Source organism: Oncorhynchus mykiss, chromosome 5 (genome assembly GCF_013265735.2).
Source record: "Oncorhynchus mykiss isolate Arlee chromosome 5, USDA_OmykA_1.1, whole genome shotgun sequence".
Lineage (NCBI taxonomy): Eukaryota > Metazoa > Chordata > Actinopteri > Salmoniformes > Salmonidae > Oncorhynchus > Oncorhynchus mykiss.
In genome coordinates, this window is record NC_048569.1 from 45,225,263 (window position 1) to 45,250,969 (window position 25,707).

At 45.0% G+C, this 25,707-nt stretch overlaps 1 protein-coding gene across 9 annotated transcripts in view; it reads left to right on the top strand.

Annotated features, from left to right (window-relative positions):
- The window catches only part of LOC110523933 (rab GTPase-activating protein 1), a 132,441-nt gene that overhangs the window by 18,796 nt on the left and 87,938 nt on the right, over positions 1–25,707 (top strand). For 2 of the 9 annotated variants that reach the window (XM_036977658.1, XM_036977661.1), the window contains exons 2-12: positions 1,426–1,634; positions 3,432–3,461; positions 4,443–4,719; positions 4,958–5,171; positions 6,172–6,346; positions 11,111–11,268; positions 13,363–13,473; positions 14,038–14,207; positions 14,688–14,857; positions 22,359–22,518; positions 23,465–23,558. In XM_036977658.1, the coding sequence (XP_036833553.1) occupies positions 1,479–1,634; positions 3,432–3,461; positions 4,443–4,719; positions 4,958–5,171; positions 6,172–6,346; positions 11,111–11,268; positions 13,363–13,473; positions 14,038–14,207; positions 14,688–14,857; positions 22,359–22,518; positions 23,465–23,558 (1,715 nt within the window). In that variant the 5' untranslated portion in view covers positions 1,426–1,478. Of the gene's footprint in view, positions 1–276; positions 854–1,425; positions 1,635–3,431; positions 3,462–4,442; positions 4,720–4,957; positions 5,172–6,171; positions 6,347–11,110; positions 11,269–13,362; positions 13,474–14,037; positions 14,208–14,687; positions 14,858–18,959; positions 18,969–21,964; positions 21,970–21,996; positions 22,002–22,023; positions 22,031–22,358; positions 22,519–23,464; positions 23,559–25,707 lie in introns of those variants that run through there. The other 7 variants (XM_036977660.1, XM_036977666.1, XM_036977659.1 and 4 more) reach the window with 6 other exon arrangements.

The window sequence follows — 25,707 nt, forward strand, 5'->3', positions numbered from 1 at the left end:
GCTAACTTTTATTGATGATTTCTTATTTCTTATACTTTGATACAAATGTCAAATATATGTCAACAATCCTTCCTCCAAAATACTATTCTATGGATTAAATTATGTAAATATCGCCCAAATCATGGTATTTTTTCGTCCTGGTTTCGTGAGTAATCACTCTTGAAGTGTGTGTTATTGACATACTGTAAAGCACCGAGCCATTGCCATTGTGTGAACTGCTCCCATGTCTGTTCCTCTTAGTACTCCGTTGTTGGGAAGGGGAAGGATCCAAAAATAGCCTCCTGTACGCTTCTTGATCCTCTGCCAAAACCTTGTGTTGCACTTTTCTTCCTGTTACACACATTGTCACCTCCCTTCTATTTCTCTGCTCTGTTTCCCTCTGTTCTCTTCCTGTAAATGTTGTTAGCTCCTTGACTCCGAGGAATCAAAATGGTGGTTCAGTTCACTGGGGAGCTGGGAAGAGAAACTGCCAGGTTATTTTTTTTTCTTCTTCGAAAATTAGACTGTAAATGAGCCCGGGTTTTGAACATGATTTGGGTAAATTATTTCCTACTGCTCAGCAAAGTGAAGATTTGTATTGGTTAAACTACATTACAGTCACATAGCCTAGTCGTGCAGCCCAGTTGTGATGGGAGTCAGCGGAATCTTGTGGGATCATGTGAACTGCTTCAGGGGATGCATATGACAAGGATGTGGAGCAGAGCTGCGTTGAGATGGAGGCGAACAACAGTCAGTGTGTGTACTGTAGGCCTAATAATAGGCGTGATTTTAGTTTCTTGTTTGCATATTGCCATGGAGATGATGGAGGCTACCTACTGGAGGTGTATTCTCCATGAAATACACTAGAGTGATGGTGGGGATGTTTCTGACTGCTCAGCTCCCTCATATCCATCCACACATCTAAAGGACTTTGTATTGTATGACATTTGATTTTGGCATCACTGTGGCTTTACCTTGCATTCTCTTACTTTGCTGATGATACGTTTTAGATTCTCTGTTTACTGAAATGAATAAGACACAATTTACAATGCAAAATATGGATGGGATTATTTTACATCTCTCTTCTCTATTCTCATTCTATTCTATTCCCATTGTCACTCTATTCTATTTTCACTCTATTCTATTCTCACGATATTCTATTCCCATTCTCACTCTCTTCTATTCTCATTCCATTCTATTCTCACTCTGCTCTCTCTCAAAAAACTCTTTCCCCTTTTCTCTGTCAACAGAACTAGCTCAGTGTTTCCTCCCTCTGGTGGTTAGTTGTAACTGCAGACGCTCAACCTAGCCTCCCTGTAGGAGTCCTTGATACTTTGCCAGATAATGCCCCTATCATTTCTTCTTGAGACGACTACGCGTTAAATTAAAAAAAAGCACGGCCTCATTTCATCATGACCTTTTTTATTTTTGTTTTTCCTTTTCTAGGTGATTTTACTCATTTCCCCCTCCATTCATGAGCCTGGCTTGGTTTAGCTGTCATGGATGACAAGGCCTCGGTGGGGAAAATTAGCGTGTCGTCCGACTCCGTGTCCACCCTGAACAGTGAGGACTTTGTGCTGGTGTCGCGGCTGGGGGACGACACCCCAGGCTCCTCCACTAATAACGGTAGCGATGACGAAAAGACCGGACTGAAGGTAAGACGAAATAAAGAGTGCCTGGCAGAGTAAACAGAACTCTGACATCTGGTTGAGTTCCCCAATTCACTCTCTCCCTTCCCCTTCACCTGGGCCCTAAGCCCCTAACCATATGATGTTTGCACGGCAGATCTAAAGTGCTTGGGTAGGTTTAAGATTGTAAGCAATGTTGTGATGGTGGTTCCTTCCACCATATTGCTTAGGCTAGTCCTGCCCCTTGCAGATCGGCAAAGTGCAAACAAAGAGAGGGTTCAAGCCAAGGGGAAGGAATAGGGAGCGAATCGGGACAGGTGTGTGAAACTCTCGATCGGCTTGATTTCTTCGTAGTCAACTCACCTGAATACCACGGCCTCAGTCGGTGGGTCATTGGAAGGTAACCACATCAGTGGAGAATCCTCATACTAGCAGCAGACACGCCTGCCTTCTCCCACCACTGATGTTAAGTGACCAGGGAGTCCATCTCGTGTCATCCCCCTTCCAAGGCAATCACTCACATACTGCAACGAATCATCTGATTAAGAAACCCATTCCATGCTCTTTTTCAATTTGTTACTCTAAATAATCACGAATATGCTGTCAGGGAGGGGAGGGGGGGGGGGGGGGGGGTGATCGATCGATCGATCGATCGATCCGGTTACATATCAGGGTATTACTTTTGACGATGTATCGTTTTGACAATATCGCAGTATTATTTTTGCACTAGTTGGCTGTACCTGCACCAAAACGGCAGTTATTTTTTTTACTTCATAGCTTGTTGTCTCCGTCTTCTTTTTAATAACTAGGGAGACGATTTGTTTTCAGCACTTTTTATTTTATTTCCATGACTGATCAGGACTCGTTTTCTCATGGCTCTCTCTTGTCCCTCTGCTGTACATATTGGTGAGCAACATGTTTGGAACATCGAATCGCAATAAAATCATACTATCGAATCGCAATACATATAGAATTGTGGGAATCGCAATACATATAGAATTGTGGGAATCGCAATACATATAGAATTGTGGGAATCGCAATACATATAGAATTGTGGGAATCGCAATACGTATAGAATTGTGGGAATCGCAATACATATTGTATCGACACCTAAATTATTGTGATAATATCGTATAGTGAGTTCCCTGGCACATTCCCATCTGTACCATTCACCCTGTGGTGCTCAGCTGCCTGTGGGCTGGCTGGCTGGCTGGGTGAATTATTGTCCATTTAAGTATTTCACCCCCCCCTCTCTCTTTTCCCCCATTTTTTTTCTCTCCCCCTCTTTTGATCTCTCTCTCTCTCCATGCTAACAAACACTCTCGCTGTACAGGTTATTAGACTGTCGATTGTATGTTCCTTCAGTCTCAAGTCATTCTGTCACCCTTCTGTGTATTTGTTCCCGCTAATGTGAAAATGAAACATTAACAACAAAAAAAACAAGATATATAAATAACATGTTAGTTTACCCGTCCATGTTGTACTTTATTTGGTGCTTTTGGACACCCCCACACTGTACTTCCTCCTGATGAGGTAGTGCTCAAAAGACACCAGCAGGTGGTGATAGTGGACTGCTGAAATGACTTTACCCAACAAGTTAAGCCACTCAATTGCCTTCAGTTGAGGTACAAGACAATATTTAGACTAGCCTCATGGAAACTGTACACCTCACCCCCATGTACATTAACAACCGTAATTAGAATTGATTAGAAAAATGAAATAACTCCCTTGGCTATTCTTACACGTACTTCTCCCCCAAGCCCACACAAGGTAGTTGAAGAGGGGAGTAGCGCAGGCTGTCTAAATGTGTTGTTTATTACGCAGGTGATTTCTGAGGAAGGGGTCAGCTTTAAGGTCAGTTTCTCTCTCACTCTCTCTCTCTCGTCCTCTCCCCCTCTGTGCTGTGATTCTGTGGTGACACTATCTGTTCTGTGGTGCTCTTATTAAGTGTTTTCGGGTTGGCTGTTGAATGATTTGATGCCCACCTAGCTTGTCTTGTGATGAGGTAGCTAGCTCAGTTGTTTTGGTGCAAGTTCTTGTCCTAGTTCTGTTTTTTGAGGCTTTACGGCCAGACTCCCAGTCTGCCACCCCTCCTCAGCTCAATACACCCCTTGTTTGCCACTGTATGTTGTGGTGTAGTGTTAGGCTACTGCTGGAGGCTGAGGAACAGTGCTTTGCAGTCTTCACTAGTTTGCTTTGCAGTATATTGCCTCCCCCTGTATGGTCCGCCTTTGCTTAGCATCTGTCAGCTCAATGAACTTGGCGAATGTGCTTTCTCTTAGAAAGATAGGCTACAATTTGTAAGCAAACAGACCAGTGTTTGGTTTCTAGAAACTTGTAAACCCTCCTGTGGTGATCTAATTCATTCCCAATCGTAAATTCACATACTAATCTAATCACTTCGTACTTCAAGTGCTATCTCTGTTGAAGATGTCGCTTTTCACTCTCAATTCCCTTGTTAATCACTTGGAGAGAATCTTGAGATCAGTATAACATTTTCAACCTAGCCATTCCTGAAGTTGTCGAGGAAAAAGTTACTGAGATTGACTGATTAACTGTTTCTTAGGTAGCCTGAATAATGAACCTTGTATTTTGACCGTATGCTCGTCTGTGTGTGTGTGTGTGTGTGGGCTTTGGGATTCCTTGTGTCTGTGTGTGAATGCCTGTGTGTCCGACTGTGTGTGTGTCGATGTGCTTGTCCGACCGTCGGTTTGTTTGTATGTGCCTATCCATACGTCCGTGTGTGTGTGCGTGTGTGTGGGTGCCTATCCGTCCGTCCGTCTGTGTGTGTGCCTATCCGTCCGTCCGTCTGTGTGTGTGTGTGTGTGACAACAGATTGTGGGGAACGGCAGTGAGCAGCAGTTGCAGAAGGAGCTGGAGGATGTTCTGATGGACCCCTCTGTAGCTGAGCAGGCGCTGGGTGGTGGCGTCCCCAGTGGTGGCGGCGTGGACCAGGCAGGCGGGGTAGACCATGTTTTGTCCCCCGCCATGGCAGCACCACCCGAGCCCCAACCGTGCCCTGACCCCCTCGGCACCCCGCCCAAAGTTGAGATGGTGCTACCCGTCCAATCTGCAGCGCAGGAGAGTGAGCTGAATGAACGATCTTACCGTGGTGAGTCAAAGCAAGAATACCAAATCAACTTCTGGGACCCTACACCTTAGGAACTTCTCTAGATCTGAAAGGGTTAGCAGATGTAAGAACTATGGTTATAGCTTAATCTTGTCTTCTGATTGGCTGAGCAGAAATGTCACTTCCGTATATCCAATGTCCTATGGGGTAGGGGCTACGCTTTGATCTGCTGTCTCTCCCCCTCACTAGACCCTCTCTGTATGACCTTTGACATCCACAGGGGATGAGTCGTCATCGGAGTGCAGCCCCAGTACGCCCATCCCAGACGAGGACAGTGTGGTCTTTAATAAGCTGACCTACCTGGGCTGTGCCTCGGTCAACGCTCCCCGCAGTGAGGTGGAAGCGCTCCGTATGATGACCATCCTCAGAGGGCAGTGCCAGCTACCCCTGGACGTCACCCTGTCTGTGCCTGGAGTCTCAGAGGGCACCGTCAGGTCAGGACTGCTTAACAAACAAACTGACAAACCAACCAAAGAGATTTGTGTGCGTGTTTGTGGCTCATAAAGCTCCCGAGTAGTTATTCTGATTCCCATGTAAAATAGTATTTTGAGTGACTAAAATGTCACCCATAATATATGGAGGGGGGGGGTAGAAATGTTAAATGAAAAAGTCATTTTTCGCTCGCAACCAGGAAGTTTGAGAGTACAGGCTGTGTGGGCGGGGAGCTTACAATTCATGAGCTCACCTTGACTGACAGCTCTTTGAAACGCCCATGTCAAAAAACCTGAATGTATTTAGTAAGCAGTGTTGCAGTAAAATCAGATCAAGCTCATTTGGTGATGCACAAAGCAACTCCAACAACATTGAAATTGCATCAGTGATGCACAAAAAATCTCCCATCTGCCATGTCTGTTGTGATGCAGTTCACAGCAGCAGCGACGGATTTGTTGACATGACATCTGCGTCAGAGTTTTAAACGACCCCCCCCCCCCCCCCCCCCTTTTGTTCCATGCTGGCCGAAAGACCTGGCTAGCCGGTAACTAGCTAACACCAGACACCGATGAAAGGGGAGACATAGAAGTACCTTTTCCATAGAGACAGAGTGTAAACTCGCTGACACCCTACAGTAAAATGTTGGCGCTAGTAGGTCAGCTATGTAAACCATTCCCCTCTGCAAACACACTTTCTCCGATGTTGGTTACCAGGCGGCACTTATTTCAATTAGGTAAGAGTGTTACCATTGGTGTATTAAAATGAGATGGGGATGTCACCCTATCCCCTTAATAATCCCGCCTCCTGAATCCACGTGTTTGGCATGGGGTAGGGGACCAGTAACTTTATCATCAAACTTGTCAGAGTTTTAAACGACCCTTCCCCACCCCCCCTTTTGAATACCTCCATTAGTGCTTTTGAATACCTCCATTATGTCTCTATCTTGTTATTGTTTTCTTTGCTACCCTTTAACCATAATATGACCTGACTCTTTTTCTGCAGGTTGCTGGACCCCCAGACAAGCACAGAGATAGCCAGCTACCCCATCTACAAGATCCTGTTCTGTGTGCGTGGTCACGACAGCACGCCAGAGAGTGACTGCTTCGCCTTCACGGAGAGCCATTACAACGCAGAGATCTTCCGCATCCATGTCTTCCGTTGTGAGATCCAAGAGGCGGTGAGGACGCGGGCACACACACACACACACACACACACTCCTTCAATTCCTGTGACTTTTGTTTAGCTCCCTGCTGCCTGGGTCTTCAATCACCGCACTACAGTTCCATCCACATTTGACAGCAGTGCAGATGGTGAGAGCCAGCGCTCCTTCCATTTATCACACAGTACCAGAGCCTCCCTTATACTCTGACAGCACAGCAGAACTCTTCCGTGCTGCCCACACACAATGCCCAAACATTCATGTTGAGGTGAAATATCTCTCTCTGTGTGAGCTGTTTACCCCGCTATCCAGGCCCTCTGGGCTGCACTCTCTGTACAGACACTGATGTACTCAATGCCCATGTGTTTATATCTCATGTCTAGCCTGCAGTTAGTCAGTCAGCCTTAGCCTGCTGTTCTGCTGTACTCTGCTCTGCCTGAACGGGCCTCGGCCTATATAATAGTGTATAACAGAGTTTGCATTCCAAATGGCAGCCTATTAAAAGTAGGGCACTATATGGAATAGGGTGCTGTTTGGGACACAGCCAGACAGAGAGCTGGTCTTCCTTACTCTCCTTAGTCTTCCTCAGTGTGCAGTGACCTGATTTTCCCCTTTTCCTTCTTTGGAGAAAGATGTCTCTTGCTATCTTCCAGACAGCCCAGAACACAGACCACCCCATGTCTGCCTGGTGGCTGGACCTCCTCCCTCCCATGACACACACACACACAAACGCGCGTGCACACGGCTCTACAGGAACATTTTTCATTGCTACCACTGGTGCTCCCAACGTTAGGAGCGCCCCATGAAATTTAGAAAGCACAATTGTTTTTATTGTTTGAGTTACAGCCTGTATTGACTACTTTTGAGGCTCATGTTCTGTGACTAGAAACGAATATGTAACGATTTAAAGACCATTAGTTTATTGTAAAGGTTAGCGGTCATATGAATACCTATCATTGGAATTACTAAGTCATTTGTGGAGTAGGTTTCTGCATTGTGTAAAGGCACTATTTTCTCTTTAAAAACGGCAGGTTTGTGATGATGACATGCACGAGGTCTGTCATTCATTCATTGCTATGATCATTGGTCTCCTGAAGAGGCCATTTTTTTTCTGGGCCTCCCAAATATTTGGATATACAGGTAAAGTTACCAGGTTGTTGGCCAGCTAGGCAATGAGGTAACATGACTGAACAAAGTGTAAACAAATGGTTAAGGATGCGCAAGTAGAACGGCCCACGCCGTGGTTTATGGATGTAAAATGCATTCCCGGCGGTCCGACATAGCAGGGGTCTCTTACCCTCCAAGCCTGGAGCCTGCTGGTTTTCTGTTCTACCTGATAATTCATTGCACCCACCTCGTGTCCCAGGTCTAAATCAGTCTCCGATTAGAAGGCGAACAATGAAACAATGCAATGAAACTTGACTTCACGGTCCAGAGCTGAATTTGAGGCGCTATAGGAAGAGACAGGATTGTGTTGAGGCACAGTTCTGGCGAAGGGTACCAAAAACGTTTCTGCAGCATTGCATGTCCCCAAGAACACAGTGGCCTCTTCCTAGATAGAGCTGGCCAAACTGAGCAATCGGGGGAGAAGGGCCTTGGTCAGGGAGGTGACCTAGAACCATATGGTCACTCTGACAGAGCTCCAGAGTTCTTCTGTGGCGATGGGAGAACTTTCTAGAAGGACAACCATCTCTGCAGCACTCCACCAATCAGGACTTTATGGTAGAGTGGCCAGATGGAAGCCACTCCTCAGTAAAAGGCACATGACAGCCCGCTTGGAGTTTGCGAAAAGGCACCTAAACGACTCTCAGACCATGAGAAACAAGATTCTCTGGTCTGATGAAACCAAGATTGAACTCTTTGGCCTGAATGCCAAGCGTCACGTCTGGAGGAAACCTGGCACCATCCCTACGGTGAAGCATGGTGATGGCAGCATCATGCTGTGGGGATGTTTTTCAGTGGCAGCGACTGAAGAGACTAGTCAGGATCGAGGGAAAGATGAACAGAGCAAAGTACAAGAGAGATCCTAGAAAACCAGCTCCGGAGTACTCAGGACCTCAGACTGGGGTGAAGGTTCACCTTCCAACAGGACAACGACCATAAGCACAAGGGCCAAGACAACTCCAGGAGTGGCTTCGGGACTCTCAAGTCTCAAGATGACTCAAGGCTGTAATCACTGCCAAAGATGCTTGAACAAAGTACTGAGTAAAGGGTCTGAATACTTATGTAAAAACGTTTCTAAAAATCTGTTTTTGCTTTGTCATTGTGGGGTATTGTGTGTAGATTGATGAGGGAAAAAAACGATTTTATAAATTGTAGAATTAGGCTGTAACGTAACAAAATGTTAAGCTATCTGAAAACTTTCCGAATGCACTGTATATCCAAACGGGTTCTCCAACAGATTAATAAGAATGACTATGTTAAACAATTGCGCTTTTCCATTTTTTCAGATTACGACCACTCACTTTCGGTTATTTGAAAATGAAATTATCTCCAAAATATCATTCAAAAAATGTCAGTTTATTCCACAAGAAAAGACAGAACAAATATTACAACAAATATTATGTTTAATCTCAAATATACTACTAATTGATAAAAAAAAAAACTGAACGGTATAATCTTTGTTAATGATATCATAAACAGAACTGAGGAAGTTATGCCACACATGCAGATAACAAAAATATATAGAAATATTTGCTCTATTCAAAATTACAACCAACTAATTGCATCATTACCGCAAAAATGGAGGAGGCAAGTGGAATGGGGAGATGGTAAGGAACTTGTTTGTCGGCCCTGTATTAAAGACCATAATTGGTAAAAGATAAATATGTGATAAATAAAAAAAAGTATATCAGTTGCATTTAAGGACCAAAAAATGGACAGTTTGCAAAATAGTTGAGATTTTTGATGTGCCGATTCCATGGCACAGGGTTTATGAACTGATACACAAAACACTGGATTGAAAACGTAGAGCTTTTTAATTTAAATTATTATACAAAATTCTTGCAACCAATAGAATGTTAGGTATATGGGGGATTCAACCATCCCAGCTCTGCAGATTTTGCTGCGAACAGACCGAACCATTAGCTCACTTGTATGTAGCTTGTTTTTGGTCACAGGTTCAGAAATGTACTTAAAGCTATCTTTGCAAATAGCACTGCTGGGTGACTTGAAAAACCATGGTCAGTCGATCAATAATATAGTAGTATTTTTAGTAAAGGTCTTTAGTAAAGGTTCATCTTTCATTTAGAATCTGTGAAACCGCACAGTTGAAAAATATATGGCAAGTAGAAGTCAAGACTGGATGGTTTTTAGAGATGGATGGGAGAGGTTGAGTATAGCTGAAGGGTAAAAGAAAAAGAGAACTAATGTAAAATGTAGTATGTATAGGTATTATTGTTCATTATTTTACTCCAATGAGGAGGAGAGGTAGAGTTTGGGGGAAATAATGAAGGGAAAAAACATACAGTACCAATCTTTTCTACATTGTAGAATAATAGTGAAGACATCAAAATTAGGAAATAACTCAAATGGAATCATGTAGTAACCAAAAAAATTGTTAAACAAATCAAAATATATTTTAGATTCTTCAAAGTAGCCACCCTTTGCCTTGATGACAGCTTTGCACACTCTTGGCATTCTCTCAACCAGCTTCACCTGGAATGCTTTTCCAACAGTCTTGAAGGAGTTCCCACACATGCTGAGCACTTGTTGGCTGCTTTTCTTTCACTCTGTGGTCTAAATTATCCCAAACCATCTCAATTGGGTTGAAGACTGGTGATTATGGAGGCCAGGTCAAATTGTGACAAGTCACAACTCAAACTCATTAAGGAGGAAAGAAATTCCACAAATGAACTTTTAACATGGCGCACCTGTTAATTGAAAAGCATTCCAGGTGACTACCTCATGAAGCTGGTTGAGAGAAGGCCAATGGTGTGCAAAGCTGTCATCAAGGCAAAGGGTGATTATTTTGAAGAATCTCAAATATGAATCTCAAACACTTTTTTGGTTACATGATTTCATATGCGTTATTTCAATGTTTTGATTGTTATTCTACATTATTCTGCAATGTAGAATTTTTTTAAAGAAAAAACATTGAATGAGTAGGTGTTCTAGAACTTTTGACTGTGCGCGTGTGTGTGTGTGTGTGTACACATGATCTGGGAGATTTATTTCCCATGTGCACTCTGCTCTCAAAATATAACTGGCCAAACTGTAATATAAATTATTTATTCACGCTTTATAGCCCTCCACACACACCCCACTGTGACGTGGCTCTCCGTAAGGGACACAGGGGTTTGTGTGTGACACACATCGGCCTCCTAGAAGTGTGTGTGTGTACGTACGTACGTACGTGTGTGTGTGTGACACTGCGATCTCCTAGAAGTGTTTTCACCGCTCGACTATGAGCTGAGTTTGGAGATGATGCGTATTGTAAGAAGAGAAGCCAAACTGTGTGGATGCAGATGACTCAACCAGTGTAACAGTCATTTGTTTTATCAGTCATTCGTTTTATCTACAGTGCAGTGATGGGCTAAGGCCTAGGGGATCACCTAACGAGAGAGAGAATTCGGCTCAGCTCACACGCTGTAAACAGAGCCATATCTAGAATTATACTGTTTCATGTCGCCCAATAACTGAAAAGCTTTCTAGGACTCTAAAGCTGTATGTGTATGTCACTGATTTTCAATCCCTTGGTGTGTGTGTGTCTGTCTCTCTCTGTGTGTGCATGCTCTTGTTTATGCTCTGGTGTGTGTGTGTGTGTGTGTTTAAACGCCACAGGTCAGCAGGATACTGTACAGCTTCGCCACGGCCTTTAGGCGGTCCACCAAGAAGACGCTCCTCTCGGGCTTGGCTCCGCCCCTGACTCCAGACAGCGACGTCTTCACCTTCACCGTCAGCCTGGAGATCAAGGAGGATGATGGCAAAGGGACCTTTAGGTACGGTGCGTTGCAAACGCTCGATTCACGTTGCCGATCTGTACACCACAGCCACCTTCCTCCATCTCTAGGTGTGGTAGGGGTCAGGGGTCCGTCATGAACGGCATGGTATGTTATAACCATGTTAGAACATCAGTGTTATCCAACTACACCGGCGCTATCATCTGCATTGTCTTTTTGTTGCACGTTTATACATAGTTCATTGCAGCCTTGTTCGGACATGCTTTCTCTACTGTGTGTTTATTAATGTCCTCTCTCTGAATGTGTTATATATGCAGATAATCTCTTTACCGCTCTCACGGTATGGTACATGTTCGAACATCACCCGGCCTCATCCTCAAGTCTATTTGTTGCCTATTTGAAAGGCCTCTTTTCCCCGTCTCGAAACACACATGAACTGAATTCGCTCCACTTCAATCTATGGCATTCAATCTCACTCTCAGAAAGAATGATGCCCCTTCAGTGCAGAAGGGAAGAGCAGAAATAGCTACAGGTGTCTTTTTATTTTTGAGCATTTATTTGAATTGTCGACACGTGCTTCCTCTAATTTATCATCCCGAGCTGCAGAACAGCCTGTTCTCCTCCTCCACAGAAGCTTATTCACAAGCGGACTGCCACTGGCCTGGGCCGACGCCGACAGGCAGACACGTCCTCCTAGGAATCCGTCACAGTGCCGGAGATTAGACAGCCCTTTTCTGCTCACAGAGAGGACGTTGGGGTCCTCCGATTAGTCACCGACTCTCACATAGGGTGACTCTGGACATGTCCGCATGGAAACCAAGCGAGCGATCATGCGCTTCAGCAGAGGCAGAGAGGACCCGTTATCATCAGCTCTGCGTTGCGTTTCATTTTAGATGAGAGAGAGAACTTTAGCGTCTCACTCATGGCTGTTCCCCTAAGGCTTAGTCTCAACTGCGTAAACATCTGTCCTGTTCTTGTGTCCTCCCCTTCATTTGCAATTATGGGAAAAGACGTAATCGGTGAAAACAATATGGTGGAAGCTCATCAGTTCTTTCTGATCCGGGTGATTTAAGGAGAGGAGGCAAGGAAAGAACAGATCCTCAGACTTTAATAGGGATGGTTTCCAATTCCCACCAAACAAGTAACTTCCCGTAGCTCCTAAATGGCCAGATACTACACTCGTTGTTTAAAAAAACATTAAAAGCCATTGCTTATTTTTAGATGGGCATATTTCCTCCTCATTAAGCCATGGGCTGCTTATTTATGGAATGTTGAGATCTAAGCGCAGCATTCACACGCTAGCAGGGCCAAATAGGCAAGTCCTTAGGATGTTTTCTCCAGGAATTCCAGAACAGACTGGTGTAATCTACAGTACACAGCAAATATTGTAAAGATCAGAGTAGTGTCGTGGTTGCGAAGTCTTGAAAATGACTTTAGAAACTTTTATTTAATTTTTAATTTAAAAAAAATTGAAACTTGGACCGTCGTACTGTTCAGTCTCCCTCCCCTTATATGGTGTTTATTACCTCATTTCGGTTTTCGTTAGGCGTGTATTTCCCTTATATTATAATTTATTATAATTGTTTTCATTTTGTACATGTTTTTATCCAGAGCGCCTAAAGCATACATTTCATACTTTTTTTTCTTTCTCCGTACTGGTCCCCCGTGGGAATTGAACCCACAACCCTGGCATTGCAAGTGCCATGCTCTAGCCGCATGCCACAGTTTTTATTCTGCATTTATTTATGATCTCAGTAGCTCATAATTCCAGTGTGGTGGCTCTAACAGCATGCTCGAAGTGCCTTGAGTGCATGCTATGTATAAATTATTTGTAATTTGTGAAATATTTTTGGGAGGAGGATTTGTGTTTGGGGGAAAAAAAGAGTATGCTTTGATCAGGTTGACTGCTATTTCACTATTCAGAACAGAAACATTCTCAGTGCTTGCATAATCCCATTAGATCAATGAACTGCGTAAACAAATGCAAAGAGTGGTTTATTATCTCCATCGATATGGCATTACTGTATAAGTTCTCAGGGCAAGCGGTCTCCCGAGCCACTCTTTCACATTGACTGAAATCCCAGCCAAAAATTTTTTAGAGTAAGAGCTTTTTCTATGTTTCTATTTTTCCAGTGCTGTGGCGAAAGACAAAGACAAGAACAGCTTCAAGCTGCGTCCGGGAATGGACAAGAAGATCGTCATCTACGTTCAACAGACGTCTAATAAGGAGCTGGCCATAGAGAGGTAACGTGCACGCACGCAAACACACACACACACACGGGTAGAGAGGCTGCGCAGACGTGACACAGTGTACGGTGCACAGACTGTATCGGACTGGGAGTCTTAGTCCCACCACCACGAGAGACTTCTCAGTCAGGACGTCTCTCAGCTATTCATAACAAGCTGTAATTCAGTTCTAATTGATAAACAACCACTGTTTAATGTCCGTCTGTTTCCGAGCTTAAGTGTCCCAGTCGGGCCATGAGAACGAGATGGATGTTTCTGTTCTGAGCCTGCTATTTCTCTACGGTTAATAATGTTGTTTTGACTTGCCGTCACCTTCACTTGAACCTCAGTTCCATTGCTTTTTGTTATTTCACTGTTCCTATACTGGGCCCGGATTGGAGAGCTCTGTTATCCTCTGTTATTCCATGCTCTGGTATGTCAAGGATATATCTAGCCTGATACTTTGGGGGGGGGTGACTTGTCTGATGCCTTCCACCTGGTTCCACTCTTATGACATGTGTCTTTGTGTGGCTGTGAACGCCTGCTCGGTGTATGTGTTTTCTGTGTGTGTGTGTGTTCCAGGTGCTTCGGCCTCCTGCTGAGTCCAGGAAAGAACGTGAAGAACAGTGACATGCACCTGCTTGACCTGGAGTCGATGGGGAAGTCCTCTGATGGGAAGTCCTACATCATCACAGGGAGCTGGAATCCCAACACACCTCAGTTCCAGGCTGTTAACGAGGAGACACCCAAAGGTACAGCAGGCCAGACGGCCAACACGCAATGATATGTCCACAGGTTATGTGGTGCCACGTTAACATGGTATTCTTCCTGTCTGTGTATGATCAGGACTCTAAGGATGATGCCCCCCAGATGGTTCATAGCCGACCGTGGCTGTCTGGCTGATGTCATTTACATAGCTAACCACTGTTCCTGTTACAAATTCATATCTATGACCACAGCAACTGTATATGGGTTATATTGAGGATGGTTGTGTTCTAGGTTAAGTTATTGTACAGGTCCACGACTTTAACGGTTAAATCGATGAGTGTTGTGTCAATTTACATGACCACAGCTGTAAGGTTTCTGGTAAGGCTTCTATTAATGGCAGTTATGGGTTATTGTTCAACATATAAGTTAATAATATAACACTAATTAGGTGGGTGCTTATATTTTTCCTGTAAATGTACACGTCCACAGATATAGTAATGGCGGTTATGGGTCATGTCCAACAGATAAGTTCATGTACATGACGACGGCGGTGGACCTGGTGATCACTGAGGTGGAGGAGCCGGTTCGTTTCCTTCTGGAGACCAGGGTCAGAGTCTGCTCTCCCAACGAGAGGCTATTCTGGCCCTTCAGCAAACGCAACTACACCGAGACCTACTACCTGAAACTCAGACAGGTGAGACAGACCTTCTAGCTGAAACTCAGACAGGTGAGAGTGTCTAGCTGAAACTCCGAAGGGTGAGACAGACCTTCTAGCTGAAACTCAGACAGGTGAGAGTTTCTAGCTGAAACTCCGACAGGTGAGACAGACCTTCTAGCTGAAACTCTGACAGGTGAGACAGACCTTCTAGCTGATACTCAGACAGGTGAGACAGACCTTCTAGCTGATACTCAGACAGATGAGACCTTCTAGCTGAAACTCAGACAGGTGAGAGTGTCTAGCTGACACTCAGACAGGTGAGACAGACCTTCTAGCTGAAACTCAGACAGGTGAGACAGACATTCTACTTGAAACTCAGACATATGAGACAGACATTCTAGCTGAAACTCAGACATGTGAGAGCGTCTAGCTGCAACTCAGACAGGTGAGACAGACCTTCTAGCTGAAACTCTGACAGGTGAGACAGAACTTCTAGCTGCAACTCAGACAGGTGAGACAGACCTTCTAGCTGCAACTCAGACAGGTGAGAGTTTCTAGCTGAAACTCAGACAGGTGAGACAGACCTTCTAGCTGAAACTCCGACAGGTGAGACAGACCTTCTAGCTGAAACTCAGACAGGTGAGAGTGTCTAGCTGAAACTCCGACAGGTGAGACAGACCTTCTAGCTGAAACTCCGACAGGTGAGACAGACCTTCTAGCTGAAACCCAGACAGGTGAGACAGACCTTCTAGCTGATACTCAGACAGGTGAGACATTCTAGCTGATACTCAGACAGGTGAGACCTTCTAGCTGATACTCAGACAGATGAGACCTTCTAGCTGAAACTCAGACAGGTGAGAGTGTCTAGCTGAAACTCAGACAGGTGAGACAGACCTTCTAGCTGAAACTCAGACAGGTGAGACAGACCTTCTAGCTGAAACTCAGACAGGTGAGACAGACATTCTACTTGAAACTCAGACATATGAGACAGACATTCTAGCTGAAACTCAGACATGTGAGAGCGTCTAGCTGCAACTCTGACAGGTGAGACAGACCTTCTAGCTGAAACTCTGACAGGTGAGACAGAACTTCTAGCTGCAACTCAGACAGGTGAGACAGACCTTCTAGCTGCAACTCAGACAGGTGAGAGTTTCTAGCTGAAACTCAGACAGGTGAGACAGACATTCTACTTGAAACTCAGACATGTGAGACAGACCTTCTAGCTGAAACTCAGACAGGTGAGACAGACCTTCTAGCTGCAACTCAGACAGGTGAGACAGACCTTCTAGCTGCAACTCAGACAGGTGAGAGTTTCTAGCTGAAACTCAGACAGGTGAGACAGACCTTCTAGCTGAAACTCCGACAGGTGAGACAGACCTTCTAGCTGAAACTCAGACAGGTGAGAGTGTCTAGCTGAAACTCCGACAGGTGAGACAGACCTTCTAGCTGAAACTCCGACAGGTGAGACAGACCTTCTAGCTGAAACTCAGACAGGTGAGAGTTTCTAGCTGAAACTCCGACAGGTGAGACAGACCTTCTAGCTGATACTCAGACAGGTGAGACCTTCTAGCTGAAACTCAGACAGGTGAGAGTGTCTAGCTGAAACCCAGACAGGTGAGACAGACCTTCTAGCTGATACTCAGACAGGTGAGACCTTCTAGCTGATACTCAGACAGATGAGACCTTCTAGCTGAAACTCAGACAGGTGAGAGTGTCTAGCTGAAACTCAGACAGGTGAGACAGACCTTCTAGCTGAAACTCTGACAGGTGAGACAGACCTTCTAGCTGATACTCAGACAGGTGAGACAGACCTTCTAGCTGATACTCAGACAGATGAGACCTTCTAGCTGAAACTCAGACAGGTGAGAGTGTCTAGCTGACACTCAGACAGGTGAGACAGACCTTCTAGCTGAAACTCAGACAGGTGAGACAGACATTCTAGCTGAAACTCAGACATGTGAGAGCGTCTAGCTGCAACTCAGACAGGTGAGACAGACCTTCTAGCTGAAACTCTGACAGGTGAGACAGAACTTCTAGCTGCAACTCAGACAGGTGAGACAGACCTTCTAGCTGCAACTCAGACAGGTGAGAGTTTCTAGCTGAAACTCAGACAGGTGAGACAGACCTTCTAGCTGAAACTCCGACAGGTGAGACAGACCTTCTAGCTGAAACTCAGACAGGTGAGAGTGTCTAGCTGAAACTCCGACAGGTGAGACAGACCTTCTAGCTGAAACTCCGACAGGTGAGACAGACCTTCTAGCTGATACTCAGACAGGTGAGACCTTCTAGCTGAAACTCAGACAGGTGAGAGTGTCTAGCTGAAACCCAGACAGGTGAGACAGACCTTCTAGCTGATACTCAGACAGGTGAGACCTTCTAGCTGATACTCAGACAGGTGAGACCTTCTAGCTGATACTCAGACAGATGAGACCTTCTAGCTGAAACTCAGACAGGTGAGAGTGTCTAGCTGAAACTCAGACAGGTGAGACAGACCTTCTAGCTGAAACTCAGACAGGTGAGACAGACCTTCTAGCTGAAACTCAGACAGGTGAGACAGACATTCTACTTGAAACTCAGACATATGAGACAGACATTCTAGCTGAAACTCAGACATGTGAGAGCGTCTAGCTGCAACTCAGACAGGTGAGACAGACCTTCTAGCTGAAACTCTGACAGGTGAGACAGAACTTCTAGCTGCAACTCAGACAGGTGAGACAGACCTTCTAGCTGCAACTCAGACAGGTGAGAGTTTCTAGCTGAAACTCAGACAGGTGAGACAGACATTCTACTTGAAACTCAGACATGTGAGACAGACCTTCTAGCTGAAACTCAGACAGGTGAGACAGACCTTCTAGCTGCAACTCAGACAGGTGAGACAGACCTTCTAGCTGCAACTCAGACAGGTGAGACAGACCTTCTAGCTGCAACTCAGACAGGTGAGAGTTTCTAGCTGAAACTCAGACAGGTGAGACAGACCTTCTAGCTGAAACTCAGACAGGTGAGAGTGTCTAGCTGAAACTCCGACAGGTGAGACAGACCTTCTAGCTGAAACTCCGACAGGTGAGACAGACCTTCTAGCTGAAACTCAGACAGGTGAGAGTTTCTAGCTGAAACTCCGACAGGTGAGACAGACCTTCTAGCTGAAACTCCGACAGGTGAGACAGACCTTCTAGCTGATACTCAGACAGGTGAGACCTTCTAGCTGAAACTCAGACAGGTGAGAGTGTCTAGCTGAAACCCAGACAGGTGAGACAGACCTTCTAGCTGATACTCAGACAGGTGAGACCTTCTAGCTGATACTCAGACAGATGAGACCTTCTAGCTGAAACTCAGACAGGTGAGAGTGTCTAGCTGAAACTCAGACAGGTGAGACAGACCTTCTAGCTGAAACTCTGACAGGTGAGACAGACCTTCTAGCTGATACTCAGACAGGTGAGACAGACCTTCTAGCTGATACTCAGACAGATGAGACCTTCTAGCTGAAACTCAGACAGGTGAGAGTGTCTAGCTGACACTCAGACAGGTGAGACAGACCTTCTAGCTGAAACTCAGACAGGTGAGACAGACATTCTAGCTGAAACTCAGACATGTGAGAGCGTCTAGCTGCAACTCAGACAGGTGAGACAGACCTTCTAGCTGAAACTCTGACAGGTGAGACAGAACTTCTAGCTGCAACTCAGACAGGTGAGACAGACCTTCTAGCTGCAACTCAGACAGGTGAGAGTTTCTAGCTGAAACTCAGACAGGTGAGACAGACCTTCTAGCTGAAACTCCGACAGGTGAGACAGACCTTCTAGCTGAAACTCAGACAGGTGAGAGTGTCTAGCTGAAACTCCGACAGGTGAGACAGACCTTCTAGCTGAAACTCCGACAGGTGAGACAGACCTTCTAGCTGATACTCAGACAGGTGAGACCTTCTAGCTGAAACTCAGACAGGTGAGAGTGTCTAGCTGAAACCCAGACAGGTGAGACAGACCTTCTAGCTGATACTCAGACAGGTGAGACCTTCTAGCTGATACTCAGACAGGTGAGACCTTCTAGCTGATACTCAGACAGATGAGACCTTCTAGCTGAAACTCAGACAGGTGAGAGTGTCTAGCTGAAACTCAGACAGGTGAGACAGACCTTCTAGCTGAAACTCAGACAGGTGAGACAGACCTTCTAGCTGAAACTCAGACAGGTGAGACAGACATTCTACTTGAAACTCAGACATATGAGACAGACATTCTAGCTGAAACTCAGACATGTGAGAGCGTCTAGCTGCAACTCAGACAGGTGAGACAGACCTTCTAGCTGAAACTCTGACAGGTGAGACAGAACTTCTAGCTGCAACTCAGACAGGTGAGACAGACCTTCTAGCTGCAACTCAGACAGGTGAGAGTTTCTAGCTGAAACTCAGACAGGTGAGACAGACATTCTACTTGAAACTCAGACATGTGAGACAGACCTTCTAGCTGAAACTCAGACAGGTGAGACAGACCTTCTAGCTGCAACTCAGACAGGTGAGACAGACCTTCTAGCTGCAACTCAGACAGGTGAGACAGACCTTCTAGCTGCAACTCAGACAGGTGAGAGTTTCTAGCTGAAACTCAGACAGGTGAGACAGACCTTCTAGCTGAAACTCAGACAGGTGAGAGTGTCTAGCTGAAACTCCGACAGGTGAGACAGACCTTCTAGCTGAAACTCCGACAGGTGAGACAGACCTTCTAGCTGAAACTCAGACAGGTGAGAGTTTCTAGCTGAAACTCCGACAGGTGAGACAGACCTTCTAGCTGAAACTCCGACAGGTGAGACAGACCTTCTAGCTGATACTCAGACAGGTGAGACCTTCTAGCTGAAACTCAGACAGGTGAGAGTGTCTAGCTGAAACCCAGACAGGTGAGACAGACCTTCTAGCTGATACTCAGACAGGTGAGACCTTCTAGCTGATACTCAGACAGATGAGACCTTCTAGCTGAAACTCAGACAGGTGAGAGTGTCTAGCTGAAACTCAGACAGGTGAGACAGACATTCTACTTGAAACTCAGACATATGAGACAGACATTCTAGCTGAAACTCAGACATGTGAGAGCGTCTAGCTGCAACTCAGACAGGTGAGACAGACCTTCTAGCTGCAACTCAGACAGGTGAGAGTTTCTAGCTGAAACTCAGACAGGTGAGACAGACCTTCTAGCTGATACTCAGACAGGTGAGACCTTCTAGCTGAAACTCAGACAGGTGAGTGTCTAGCTGAATCTCAGACAGGTGAGACAGACCTTCTAGCTGCAACTCAGACAGGTGAGACATGCCTTCTACTTGAAACACAGACATGTGAGACAGACATTCTACTTGAAACACAGACATGTGAGACAGACATTCTACTTGAAACTCAGACATGTGAGACAGACATTCTACTTGAAACTCAGACATATGAGACAGACATTCTAGCTGAAACTCAGACATGTGAGACAGACATTGTAGCTGAAACTCAGACATGTGAGAGCGTCTAGCTGCAACTCAGACAGGTGAGACAGACCTTCTAGCTGCAACTCAGACAGGTGAGACAGACCTTCTAGCTGCAACTCAGACAGGTGAGACAGACCTTCTAGCTGCAACTCAGACATGTGAGACAGACATTCTACTTGACACTCAAGTAGAATGTGTGAGAGCACATGTGAGAGCGTCTAGCTGAATCTCAGACAGGTGAGACAGACCTTCTAGCTGAAACTCTGACAGGTGAGACAGAACTTCTAGCTGCAACTCAGACAGGTGAGACAGACCTTCTAGCTGCAACTCAGACAGGTGAGAGTTTCTAGCTGAAACTCAGACAGGTGAGACAGACCTTCTAGCTGAAACTCCGACAGGTGAGACAGACCTTCTAGCTGAAACTCAGACAGGTGAGAGTGTCTAGCTGAAACTCAGACAGGTGAGAGTTTCTAGCTGAAACTCAGACAGGTGAGACAGACATTCTACTTGAAACTCAGACATGTGAGACAGACCTTCTAGCTGAAACTCCGACAGGTGAGACAGACCTTCTAGCTGCAACTCAGACAGGTGAGAGTGTCTAGCTGAAACTCAGACAGGTGAGAGTGTCTAGCTGAAACCCAGACAGGTGAGACAGACCTTCTAGCTGATACTCAGACAGGTGAGACCTTCTAGCTGATACTCAGACAGGTGAGACCTTCTAGCTGATACTCAGACAGATGAGACCTTCTAGCTGAAACCCAGACAGGTGAGAGTGTCTAGCTGAAACTCAGACAGGTGAGACAGACCTTCTAGCTGAAACTCAGACAGGTGAGACAGACATTCTACTTGAAACTCAGACATATGAGACAGACATTCTAGCTGAAACTCAGACATGTGAGAGCGTCTAGCTGCAACTCAGACAGGTGAGACAGACCTTCTAGCTGCAACTCAGACAGGTGAGACAGACCTTCTAGCTGCAACTCAGACAGGTGAGAGTTTCTAGCTGAAACTCAGACAGGTGAGACAGACATTCTACTTGAAACTCAGACATGTGAGACAGACCTTCTAGCTGAAACTCAGACAGGTGAGAGTTTCTAGCTGAAACTCCGACATGTGAGACAGACCTTCTAGCTGATACTCAGACAGGTGAGACCTTCTAGCTGAAACTCAGACAGGTGAGTGTCTAGCTGAATCTCAGACAGGTGAGACAGACCTTCTAGCTGCAACTCAGACAGGTGAGACATACCTTCTACTTGAAACACAGACATGTGAGACAGACATTCTACTTGAAACTCAGACATGTGAGACAGACATTCTACTTGAAACTCAGACATGTGAGACAGACATTCTAGCTGAAACTCAGACATGTGAGAGCGTCTAGCTGCAACTCAGACAGGTGAGACAGACCTTCTACTTGAAACTCAGACATGTGAGACAGACATTCTACTTGAAACTCAGACATGTGAGACAGACATTCTAGCTGAAACTCAAGACATGTGAGACAGACATTGTAGCTGAAACTCAGACATGTGAGAGCGTCTAGCTGCAACTCAGACAGGTGAGACAGACCTTCTAGCTGCAACTCAGACAGGTGAGACAGACCTTCTAGCTGCAACTCAGACATGTGAGACAGACATTCTACTTGACACTCAAGTAGAATGTGTGAGAGCACATGTGAGAGCGTCTAGCTGAATCTCAGACAGGTGAGACAGACATTCTACCTGAACTCAGACAGGTGAGACCTTCTAGCTGAAACTCAGACAGGTGAGACAGACACCATGGAAGACCAAACACTTAAACATTATGGGCATCTCCCGGTTTCCCTGAAAATCTCAATGGAGAACCAACACTGAACATACTTTTTAGTCTAGACTTAATTTGTGTTAACCCAACATGAATTGTGAGAGGGCTCTTTTTTAGTTTATTGAACAATGTAACTGCTAGTCAAAGACCTATTGTCTTGACCCTGTATGTAACACCATTCATTTCCTCCCTTCCCAGATGTAGCGTAACAGTATCAATGACACAAATCCAATGCTTTTTGATCCATGACAGGAAGTGTGTATGTGACTCTATACCCTACTTCCTCCAGATGGAGCGTAAGAGTAACAACGATACCCTGTACGAGGTGCTGAGCCTGGAGAGTGAGTCAGAGAGGGAGAGGAAGAAAACCACAGCCAGCCCCAACATCCTGCAGTCTTCCTCCCACGGCTCCATGGTGCCATCGCCTCCCGAGGATGATGAGGAGGAAGGTGACTGTCTGAGAAACCCAAATTTTACATTGTATTCAACCGTAATTTAACCAGGAAGTCCGATTGAGGTCAGAAGAGCTCTCTTCCCCTACATTTACATTTGAGTCATTTAGTAGACGCTCTTATTCACGAGAGTGACTTACTAAAGTAGGTAAAACAACCACACATCATTGCAAGTGTGTCCTTAAAAAAGCTGCTAAATCTGCTAAATCTGTGGTAGTAAGAATAAAGGATAGTTTGTTGTTGCCTTCCTGTCTCTATAGTTCCATCCTAAATGAACCCCTAGCCTCTACCCCCGACCTATGTACTGTTCAATTCCTCTACCCTCTAGACACTTGTCGAGTTCTGAGAGGATTAGACAGGTGTATCCAATCCTCTCATATCCACACAACTGAACCCCCCCCCAAACAAACAAAATAGTTTTGCTACAATGTGCCCTAGTGAACAGGAAATGGTCGGTTTGGGATTGGGTCGTAGTCTCTCCCTGTCTGTTTGTTCCTTATTCCTCTCCCTGTACAGTATGTATTATGCCATTCTTGATGTGTGACAGCTAGGTCTATTTGTCTGTCTCAATGCCCCCCCCCCCCCCCCCCCCCCCCCTCCGCTGTGTTTGTCTGCTGTCTAGCCAGCCTGTTATGTGCCATAGTTTAGTCTCTCGGCATGGCTGATTGTGTGTTTACCAGTCTAGTAAGTCGCTATACATACATTATGTTTATGTACTTTAGCCCAGGTCAACTACTTTGATATGTCAACCCTTCAAGTCTCTGAATGCATCCCAAATGCCACCCTATTCCCTATAAAGTGCACTACGTTTGACCACAGCCCTGATCAGAAGTAGTGCACTGTCCTGGGAACAGGGTGCCATTTGGGACACGCCTCTGTCGCAGAGCTCATGTTTATTTTTGCAAGGTGGACAATAAAGTGGTTTTAAATTCTCTTCTGTCAGACAATGACGAGCCGTTGCTGAGTGGCTCGGGAGACGTGTCAAAGGAGTGTGCTGAGAAGATCCTGGAGACCTGGGGAGACCTGCTGTCCAAATGGTGAGTCAGGGAGGAGATCTCATCTCACAGATCATACTTTACATTACTCTGCTCCCCCTCAACCTTACATACCCACTTTACTGCAGGTTGATCAGTTTGTATCAGGAATATCATACCTTGCCTTTGTGTAGATCATCCAATGTATTTTGTACTTCTCATCTTAATTTAGCTCAACATTCAGTGGTGTTATAGAAAATTGAAACCATAAACAAACGAAGGTAAAAGATGAGGTGATTTTGAACTTTATTTTACCTTACAAGACCTTACCACCAGCTGTACCAGTCTGGCACCACCAGGCAGCAGGCTCTTTGCTCAGTGGACGATCTGTGCTGAGAAAGCAGCTACCACTGAGCTGCCGTTTAGTTAGTGTGCCTGAAGATGCCGGTGAGCCTTCAGAGCTGAGCTCCCTGCCTGGCTGGCCAGGCTGCCAGGAGAAAGATTGATGTGGTGGTGGGCTTTTGATTTTCCTGTTGACCAGTCAGCGTAGGCATGGAGGGAGGCATGTCAGGGAGAGAGATGAGGGGACTTACTGCTGGCACAGTGATAGAGTGGCCCTCTAGCTGAGTTACAACCCAAATTACGGCCTTCTTTACAATGTTCCTTGTAGGTCAGGAGTCTTTTATAATATACCGTGGTCTGATTCTTCATAATCTTTCTTTGACAGAATTTTTTTGTGTGGGAAATTCACATTTATCTCTGGTAATCATGATGATAAGAAAAGCAAACTAACACCTAGTGCTTGTAAAATATAGACTTATCCTTCATACATACGGAGTTGCTATAGTTTATACTAAGAATGGACACATGCACACCCACACACACACACTCAAATCCACACACACTCATATCCTCACACACACACACACACTCCTAATTTGAAAACGCATTCATGGGTGGTGGGAAATTATGTTGATATTTTAATCTCTGGAAGTGGCAAGGAAAAGAAAGAGGTGTATGTGTGTGTTGTCACATCCAGATAACCAGCTAATTAAGATTATTTCCCGTTCCCTTTACTCTTTATTGTTCTCAATCAAAACCTTGTGATGAATTGAATTAACAAGTCCAGAAATTGAATTAGAGACGCTCAGTATCCTCTGTCTTCTGCTGTGACGGTCACATCTGTAGTTCCCCATTCGCTCTGTTCCCTTCAACCCAGACTTCAGACCGGAGGGAGGGAAGAGAGAGGGAGCACATTTAGCTTTCTTCTATGTCTAATACAGCACAAACAAGGTGTTTTTTTTTGCCTCACAAATCCTTTAATGCTTTGCCGTTAAAGGACAATTGCGCCACTTTATAACCAATTATTATGCTGTTAGTATATATGCAATAATGTACGATTTTATACACATTCTGATGTTTTATAGGTTTGTTAATCATGCTGCACAATTCCATTTTAAAGATGCTGTATTGCCCTCGTCTACAGCATACTATGATTCCCAGAGTACATTTTGTCTCCCATAATGCAATACTCTGCCTAGTTAGCCTACAGTTATCTTAGCTAGCTGGCTATCAAGCCCAGACAAAGCTTAGTCTAAATATATTGCTTATCATAAGTTATGAGTGGATTCCACATTACTTTTCGGTTGTAGATATATTAGAATGCTTGCCTGACTGTCATGCTGAATATATGTTCATGGCATTGTCACCAATCAACTGCAAATACAATCAATTTTTTTTTTTTTTTATGTAGATGCTAACTAGCTATGCTAACCATAACATTGTTGCTGTATCTAGTTAGAATGCTAGCTAGCCTGACTGCTACATCCAAAATAATATAATTTGCAACAATAACAGCTGAGTTTCGTCTTAGCAACTGTTAGAAGAACACAACATTTATTATGAAATTGACATGCAAGTCATTACGCAATCCTAGTTTCTCAGCCTGTATCTTTGGCTGGCACAGCAAATAACCTTACCTTAGCCAGCTAGATAGATTATTTTATCTCATGACAGCCAACAATAGAACGAAAATAAATGTAGCTAGCATACGAGTCCAATGTTTGATGGCCACATTGTTTACATCAAAAGTTAGCTTTTGTGCTATCAACCTCTCTCTCTCCCCCCTCACCAATCTGTCTCTCCTAGCTCTTCGTCTGCTTCCTTCAAAACACAACTATATTTTATCCAGGTGTATTGGCCTCTTAGTTTC